Genomic DNA, 9,056 nt, shown 5'->3' with positions numbered 1-9,056 from the left:
TGTTAAAGTAGCAAAGTGGTATTAAACATGTGCACACAATTCTCATGGGTCAAACATGTCATATCTTAATTGGGTCATGATATCGCAAACATCAGTGTGCTTCACTGTTCCCCACTTGATGCTAAGCTAGCTAAAGGCGAAACTCCTAGAGTGAATTGTAGCAAATGGTCTTGATTATACGATTGATTACTATTTTGCTAATGGCATATACCCATCATGGGCTAACCATTCCGCAAATGCCACTCCGCAAAATTGATTTATTAAAAAGACACTCCCAACCGATGCAAACATGATATTTGCCATTTCACTCAATTTTCAACATTTTTCGCACTTGGGCTAACCAAATTGCCCCTTGCGTTGGGTTAACCAAGTTGAGGGAGAGCGCTCGGCCTTCAACAGAACACCGTCGACGCGTGTATGCGACTTGTCGTCCTCCACCACTCATCCTTGTGTCTCACTCTTCTCCAACCAGCCCGTTGCATCGTCCTTTCTCCTTAATCCAAAAGAGCCAAGGAAACCATAGGAGGAGAGCTATAGTCGCCCTACTCATTTTCTATCTTGTCGCTAACTCGGGAGAAGAAAGAGGTTGCCACTGCATGAGTGGCTCAGAACACGAACCCCACAGTAGTTGCTCCAGAGCAGGGTGGTTGCTCACTGTCGCGAGTTGTGCTTGCGCCCATGTTCCGGCCACCTCGGGTCACCATTGTTCGAACCACCACACGACACCATCTTCACCTTAGCTCCAGGAGAAAGAAACCCCAAGCCCCATGCAATGCTGAGCCATGAGCAAGGAGATCAAAATCCATCTTCTTCCTCTCCGGACAATTTGGTGCATGCATCACGCAACCGCAATTGTTCATCGCTATTGGCAAACTTCAGTCCACCACCAAACCTCGCATGACCGAGAATTGGTTAATCTCATTGATCCCTCCTTTTCTTCTTTTAGTTGTGCCCCCAATTGAGGCCACAAGCGCCACCAACACCAGCGAGATCGCCGTCGATCACGCCATCCCCTGCCTGCTCTGTTCTATCTAGCTCGACGCCTAACGACTCTCCGTTGCTCACTGAAGGGGCATTTTGGTCAACCCAAGCAGAGAAAGAAGAAATGGCAAAATTGGCTAAGCATCGGGTTGATATCGATTGGGAGTGACTTTTTGACGAATCAATTGTGTGAAGTGGTACTCCAGCGAAACCCACTCTTCGGAGTGGCACAATGTCTGATTTCTCCTCCGCCACACGTTGTAGGATACACTGCGAGTTGTAATAGATTCAAAATTTGAAAATTGAAGGGAAAATTTTTGCGAACTCTAGCTCTTCTTTAATTTTTTTAAAAGTTTTACTTTTTAAATCGATCTTTATTTTAAAATCCTCTTGGACCTATGTCCATTTAAGGATGGCAATGGGTAAATACCCATCGGGTATTGCTATCCCATACCCATACCTACTAGTAAAATTTTGTACCATTAAAATACCCATACCTATCATGGGAAGAAAACTTCCCCATACCCATACCCGCTTGGGTAAACCTTACCCGTCGGGTCACCCATATACCCGCAAAAGTTCAAAACAATCTAAATAGCACGGTTTCCATATAGTATATTGCATGGACGCTAGATACTTAGGACATCACACATTCATATAGTGTGGTGAAAAAGGTATGGATGGTTTAAATACCTATGGTTTTGGTTAATTTGATATTAGGCCATGTCATGTATTTAAACTTGCGGGTATTTATTACCCATGGGTAAACGGGTATAGGGATCATAAGAACATTTTCGTACCCGTGTACCCATCGGGTGAAAGTATTTGCCCAATTACTTACCCACGGGTAATATATTTAACCCATACTCATACCCTAATGGAGTAAATACCCATCGGGTTTCGGGTCATGGGTCCCCGTTGCCATCTCTACGTCCATTCATCCATCCATCAATATTCCATTCATTCTATCAATTTTCTATCCACAAATATTCCATTCATCTATCAACTTTCTACCCACAAATATCTCAATTATATATAACTCCTCCAAATAATTTTTCCCCGAATCCTTACACCTCCATAAAGTTAATGAAGTTCCATTTGGAATCTTTTCAAAATTCCGATAAAAGTTAATTAATAAATCCCTTGATTTCCATGCGAATAAATTCATTAAAATTTTATATCCTCCCCTCAAATTCATGTGCACTGTCTGTGTGTGCATGTCGATGTCTCTCTCGGACAGCATAGGCCTAGATATGTAGAGCGCACTACATTGGAGCTTGTCACCATGGATCAAGTGGAGCTATATACCTCTCCGTGTCGGAGCACCACCTACACACTCTTAGTTGTCCTGCTTCTACAGAAGAAGCTCATGCAGGGACTTATGAGGCGCCGTCGTTGCTAGCTTCTTCCAAACTTCATGACTCCACCACGGTTAGCTCTAGCACCGATCTCTAATATACCAATAAAAAATAGGTATGGGAGAGAATGGGTGGAGTGATTGATAGGTGGGCTCTCCTATATATTTTTACTTTCTATTATGACTGCTGCCGCGCAGACACTACTCTAGGAAAAACCACCATCAAAATCGTTTTGCATGGTTTTAATAGTTGAAAGGATCAATTTAGCAGGTTTTACGGGTAAGGGACACGAATCATATCAGACCTATATTTGAGGACGTCTAAGGTCCTGTTTAGTTCCACAAAGTTTTTTCAAAAGCATCCCATCGAATTTTAAACACCTAAATAGAGCATTAAATATACATAAACATTAAAACTAATTACACATTTATGGGGAAATTGTGATCTTTCAATCTAATTGGTACGTGATTAGCCATAAAGTGCTACAGTAACCTGTATGTGCTAATGATGGATTAATTAGGTTTAAAAGATTCGTCTCATAGTTTCTTGATGAAATCTATAATTTATTTTATAATTAAACTATGTTTAATATTTTAAATATGTGTCCGTATATCCGATGTGATGTTTTTTTTAAAAAAAAATCAAACCGCCAATATCGCATAGTGTCTTGGGCCGGACCGGGCGTAGCCGGTCGATGAAAGCCCGTGCCGCAAACAAACATCGATCCTTCGGCCTCCCCGTCGCCCCACCCTCCGTCGACGCTCGTCTCCTTCGCCCGCCGCTTTGCGCCGTCGCGCTCGCGCCGATCTCCGTCACCGCTAGCGGCGGCGCCGGCGTCCTGCTGCTGCTGCTTCCGCCGCATACTCTCGCCTCGCCTCTGCCTCTGACTCCTTGCCCCCAAGTCCATCTCCTCGCCCCCTCGACCTCAACCCCGCTCTCCTCGCGGGTTCGACGGCCGCCTGCGCCGATCTCCATCCCGCTGTCGCCGCCGCTGACGGAGCCATGAGCCAGCAGCCGGTGCAGAAGAACACCCTCTACGTAGGTACGCTTTGGCACAGGCTCCTGCCCCCCGAGCTCCTCTCCCGTTTTCATCTTTCCGCGGCGCGGCGCCCCCCCCCCCCTCCCTCCCCCCACCTGCTCGACGAAATTCCTCGTCCACTGATTATCTCGCCGCAGAGGCGAAAGGCCGGCGGTCTTTCTTGGCGACCGGCGGAGTAGCACCGTAGTGGTGAGCTGAGCTGAACCGGGCTCGTTTCTTGGCTTGCGGTGGCGCAGGTGGGCTGGCGGAGGAGGTGGACGAGAAGATCCTCCACGCGGCGTTCGTCCCGTTCGGTGAGATCAAGGACGTCAAGACGCCGCTCGACCAGGCCACTCAGAAGCACCGCTCCTTCGGCTTCGTCACCTTCCTCGAGCGCGAGGACGCCGCGGCCGCCATGGACAACATGGACGGCGCCGAACTCTTCGGCCGCGTCCTCACCGTCAACTACGCCTTCCCGGAGCGCATCAAGGGAGGCGAGCAGGGATGGGCCGCGCAGCCAAGTATGTCCCGCCTCCTTCTCTGCCATTGCTTCTCTAAACTTATACTGCATTGCTCATCGCTTGCCCGCTTACTCACCTTGCTTAGAACTGCTGACTTTGACTACTTCGTTTTGGCTTAAATGTTTGATTGCAATGTGTTGCAAATGCCGAAATGTGCCATCCAGAGTGTAAAGTGTGAGGAATTGCTACCGAATGTTGATTGTAGAGCTGTGTTTTTCTTGATCTAGTAAGAGTAAACAATGGCTAAGGTTTAGTACTTTATCATGATTCTTCCATTTGCTTCCATTTCTCGTGATTTGTAGGGTGTGAAAATTGAAAAGCTTACACATGTTGAAGGTCCATGTTTCTTCCATAATTTAACCAGTAATCATTTCAGTTCACGATTAGGGTATTGTAAGGGCAGTACACATGTTAAATGGATCACACTAGTCTGGTACTAGTGTGTTACCGTGACTAGTTTTTGGCAAAAAAAAAATGTGTGTGTGTGTTGGGGGGTGGCGGGTTCTGTACGTGTTTTGGTCATGAGACCATGAGTCAGTACGTCATGACGGGAGTCGCATATAGTGGCAGTCAACTCAGGGGAGTAGCACATCCCACATAAATCACTTTTCTGTTGTGCAAGTCTAATGATTTCTTGTGCTGAAATTCAGTCCCTGTAGTCCAGAAAATTGTAGTTCTTACCATGATTTGTATTTGCAAAATTGGTTTTGCTGTACTGAGGTTTGCAATGAACACTTAATATTTGGTAGTACTGGATAGATGAATAAGTGTGTTAGCCTGCTACATGCTGTGCCAAATTTTAGAACCTTGTTTTTTCTAATAGGGTTTGGATGTTTAAAACACTAGCCCTTGCTTGGTTCGGTGGAAATCGCAGTGCTAAATGTCTCAGTTGTAACCTATATCACTACAAGTATTTCACTTTGATTCAACTGTACCTGTGCTGGTGATGATAGAATTGCTGGAGGAGAAAACAAATTAAATTTGTAAAAAGAATATGAGCCTTGTGTCTTCAATCTGTGCAAATTACAAAACTGTATAATGTAAGAAGTTGTTCAGAGCTGGAAAGTTTGGTCTTTGGTTAACATGAGGATATGCTAATAGCCTATTAGATGAAGTAAAACTGATGCAATTCTTTTTTCCTTTTAGTCTATGATACCTTAAGGGATTTTTTTAATAATTTTTTATAAGTCATGTGATGTATTAGCTTAGGATTCTTCGGAGAAAAATTCATAAGATAGTAAAACATCAAGGCTGTTCCTAGAATTTGAAAATTGAAATGACAGATAACAAATGGCTACTTAGCCTTGCCTACTATTGCACTCTATTCAATAGAATAGATTAGGTCGTCAACTGTTTACTGTCTAATGGAAACTGGTAGCATATAAGCATGTTACCTTCATCCATACCAATTGAACCCAACCACCACTAAAACTATCATTGGTATCATAGTTTCATTAAATGGCTTGATAGTATACTGGACTGATTTTAGTGGGTATTACAATTATTTCATAAGTTGCTGTCTACTAATAATTAAGAAAGTGGATACCCTCTCAAAAAAGAAAAAGAAAAGGGAGAGGGGGGGCGGGGAGTGGATACATGATTAGAGATTAGACTGGATTGGAGAAGGCTAAACTTTGTGATTCCTATATAGTGAAAGCACGTCAAACAACTATGAACTATTCCTGTAGTAATTAACTTGATGGTCTTCCTCCAGGACGCACAACCCTTCACATTGCACTGGTGCTACTCTTAGAGACTTAAAAATATTCATAATACAGACACAAATTGTCAAATTGAGATTCTCTGTTTCTCACCATCTGAAGCCATATCATGCAATTTCAGTCCCTTTCAGAACGAAGGGATTTTTTTAGGAAGCCCCAACATCTAGTGAGAGTGGATACTTCTTTCACTATCAAATTACTAGACAGCTGCTATTTTTCAAGAACGGAGCTGAATTTGGCAAGTTTGTTATGAAAATGAAAAGAACAAGAACACCAGTAACTCTAGAATCTATCGTCACTATCTACACTTTGTCTCAGGGATATTTCTGAATCACTGTGTTGGTGTGTCCTTCAAAATAATTTAACAAGCTTGCCACAGAGATTATTGCCATGTGTTTAATCCAACCATCAGTACTTAATGATCAAAACATTGTGCTCACTGAACTGTATTTTGTGTATTTGAATGCTTAGAAGAATTTCCTTTTTCCTCAAACAACACAAGTCATTTTGAGTCCATCACTCTCATCTTTTCACTTCTGCATATGCTTATAAACCAAAATTTGAATTTTCAACCTTAAATTTAGAGTTGATTTTGGGGGTTTTCATCATAGTTTATTTTTCAGCCTTTGCTTTTAGATCGCTAAGAGCACACATATAAAAGTTTTATTTATAAATTATTTTTTTGTTTGCAAATATGCCTCAAACAATCATCCCCCATGTCTTTTAGGTCTTCCATATCTTGCTCTTGATGTTTTCTGAGTCCTAGCTGTACATACTACATACTAGCTGCACTGAAATTCTTTCTTTTCATCTTAATTTTCATTCTTGCATTAGTCCTGTCATGTACCAACCAATAGGCCCATATAGAAGCAGGAATCCTACCTACCATCTAGAGGTCCCTGCTAATGTTCGAACAGGAAGTTAGTCTCTCAACATAAAATTGAATTGTTAGGTATTTCCTTAATTCTAGAAATAATTTTCTTATGGGTCAAGTCACGCCATGCATTATTTATTTCATTAAGCTATAAATAGATAGGAGCCACTAGTATATCCCTCTCCTTGCCCCCCCCCCCCCCCCCGGTCTTGTAGTGTGGGTACCCCAGTGGTCCCCACCAAGCCACCTGGGTCTAAATCACTCTAAACGCCTTAACTATGCAGTCTCTCTTCTTGTTAAGCTATAAATAAATAACAGCATTAGGTATCTCAATTAGGCCTAACAACCCTTATCCCTACCATGCACATTACAATTTCACAGTTTCTATTTAGGAGAACTACTTCAAATCCCTGAAAGCATTCTGCCTATAGCATTTGTTTCTTCAAAGGCTTAACAAATGATTTGTAGTAGAGAAGGAACTAAATTCTGGAGCATGGAATGGTGCTAACTGCTAAGGACTTTAATCATAGTATTATGTTTCATAGATCATACTAAGTCAGAACGCTTTATACATGATTTAGGTATGATTATTATTTGCTTATACACCAGTGAATCCTGTATGCCTGCATTGTGATTTACCTTAGCTAAAAAATCACGAAAAGAGTATAAACATTTTATCACAATATCATTGATATAAACTCTTCTTATCCTGTTAGGTATGAGTCAAACGGACATTTGATATGTCTGAATTACCTGTAAATTTGATAATGTGGTTTGATTCTTATTGTATGTGGATAACCCCTTTGTTGTGTGTGCTTCTGTTAGTAGTGCTAAACATTGATTAATGGTAAAATGCTGACAAATTTATTTGTCTCTTTTCAGTATGGGCTGATGCAGATACTTGGTTCGAGAGGCAGCAGCAGGAAGAAGAAATGCAACGCCTTCAGGCAGAGCAGCGTGCCGCAATGCAGGCAGCAGAGAAGCTGCACAGGGAGAAATTGGCTGCAGAAAAGGAAGGGGAGAAAGAAGAAGATACTGATGCCAATGCAGACCCCATGGCCGCAGCAGAAGCTCAAGCCTTGAAGCAGAGCTCTTAAATCCTGGGGTATTATTGTTAGATCAAGTACTGCAAGCATGTCCATTTGTCAAATGCGTGGTATTCCAAATCCGTCGGTGCAACTAACATGCTATTCTCAGGGGACTTGCAAGCCTAGTTGTTAAGCTGGAGCTAGTCCGATTCTTCTTGCAGAGATGCTTCTGTTCATACTGGCTGTGTACCACTAGTAACATGGATTTAGGGGCTATGATAAAATGGATTTGTGTTTAGCTGTACTGTCACATTTCACAGGTGATTTGCATCTCATCTTATTCTCTGAATATGTATTTTCTCTTGCAACTTCACAAGTAGCAACAATGCCACCGTGTTCTCTTATGCATGTCGCGAAGGGTACTGACATTGAGAATTACCTGCTACCCGTGGAAGTTTCTGCTGCTGCTGGTTTGGGGATTCTTGAAGACTGCATTGTAGTTGTTTATTTCTGTATAAACATAAAAGGCATAGAGCAGCAGTCCTTTTTCCTTTTACCCCACGGCATCCCTAACAGCTTATCTAAATTTGATAATCCATATCTTCATTTGGATGAGCATCTAAAATACTTTTATCCTTCGTATCACTTTGTACTCCAGCAGATCATTTATATATGACATTCTCTATATCTTTTGGAGGATTGGAGAGAGAACATCTAAATATAGAGTTTCTCTCTCCTAATATATAATATAGATGACGTTTAAAAATAGATAATTAGATGGATGTTCTGCTGGAGTTTAACTTTTATCCTTCATCCTCTATTTCTAGGATAGAGGATAGGATGGAGGAGCTGTTGGGGATGCTTTATGTTTTACTTATCTTCATTACTACCGTTCCTTTAGAATGACACCATGCTTTGTGTCTATTTTCAAAAACAAAATCATGATGTTTACATGCATTTTGATAAACCAGGTGCTTATTAGTGTCGAGGGGTAAGATAAACTTTTACACCGATAACGAACGACAACCCACCACCACTGAAGGCGATGGCGAAAAGGGAAAAAATGGCGTTTGACGGCGTAGTATAAAATTGTCTTTGTTGATATTTTTTTAAAAAAAGAATGAACATTTCTCAACAGCACACCATCGTTTTTCCCCCTTTGGACGACTGGGTGTCCAATCATTCAATTTTTTTTTTTTGAAAACGACCAATCATTCAATTTGAACAGTAAGAGGGTATTTTGGCATAAAACATATATGCAGCTACCATTTTTTTTTAAAGAAAATTGGGGCATCATATTTCGCCTTTGCCCCCAAAACCATAAATATAAAAATTTAAATCCTAAATTATATCATCGTTAATGCAAAGAACAATGTATTACCCATAATTGGATTCATTTCTGCCACTTGCATGCATGAACCATATAGGGCCGGGTACCATCTTACTGCCATTTTAAGTGAACAAAATATGCCAGTATGTCCTGACTGGTACTTGTGTGTCTCTTGGAAGTATGGATTGTGACAGCTCAAAAACAATCATGCAGCTTACAGCAGAA

The 9,056-nt window shown here is 41.7% G+C and overlaps 1 protein-coding gene across 1 annotated transcript; it reads left to right on the top strand.

Moving 5' to 3' along the window:
• Window positions 1-3,041: 3,041 nt before the first annotated feature.
• LOC102708324 (peptidyl-prolyl cis-trans isomerase E) lies at window positions 3,042-7,799 on the top strand. The gene is made up of 3 exons (XM_006651520.3): window positions 3,042-3,381; window positions 3,615-3,878; window positions 7,356-7,799. Exons 1-3 carry the CDS (start codon window positions 3,342-3,344, stop codon window positions 7,568-7,570), a joined length of 519 nt encoding a protein of 172 aa, XP_006651583.1. The 5' UTR covers window positions 3,042-3,341; the 3' UTR covers window positions 7,571-7,799.
• Window positions 7,800-9,056: the final 1,257 nt, after the last annotated feature.

This window comes from Oryza brachyantha, chromosome 3 (genome assembly GCF_000231095.2).
Source record: "Oryza brachyantha chromosome 3, ObraRS2, whole genome shotgun sequence".
In the NCBI taxonomy this organism is placed as follows: Eukaryota; Viridiplantae; Streptophyta; class Magnoliopsida; order Poales; family Poaceae; genus Oryza; species Oryza brachyantha.
Note: the sequence above shows the minus strand (reverse complement) of the source record. Positions and strands in the feature narration are given on the sequence as shown.

Excerpts from the sequence above, each read along its gene's own strand:
- LOC102708324 (XM_006651520.3), top strand. The coding sequence starts at position 3,342 with ATGAGCCAGCAGCCGGTGCAGAAGAACACCCTCTACGTAG. Across the intron at positions 3,382-3,614 it reads GAAGAACACCCTCTACGTAG|GTGGGCTGGCGGAGGAGGTG; the intron begins GTACGCTTTGGC and ends GCGGTGGCGCAG. Across the intron at positions 3,879-7,355 it reads GGGATGGGCCGCGCAGCCAA|TATGGGCTGATGCAGATACT; the intron begins GTATGTCCCGCC and ends GTCTCTTTTCAG.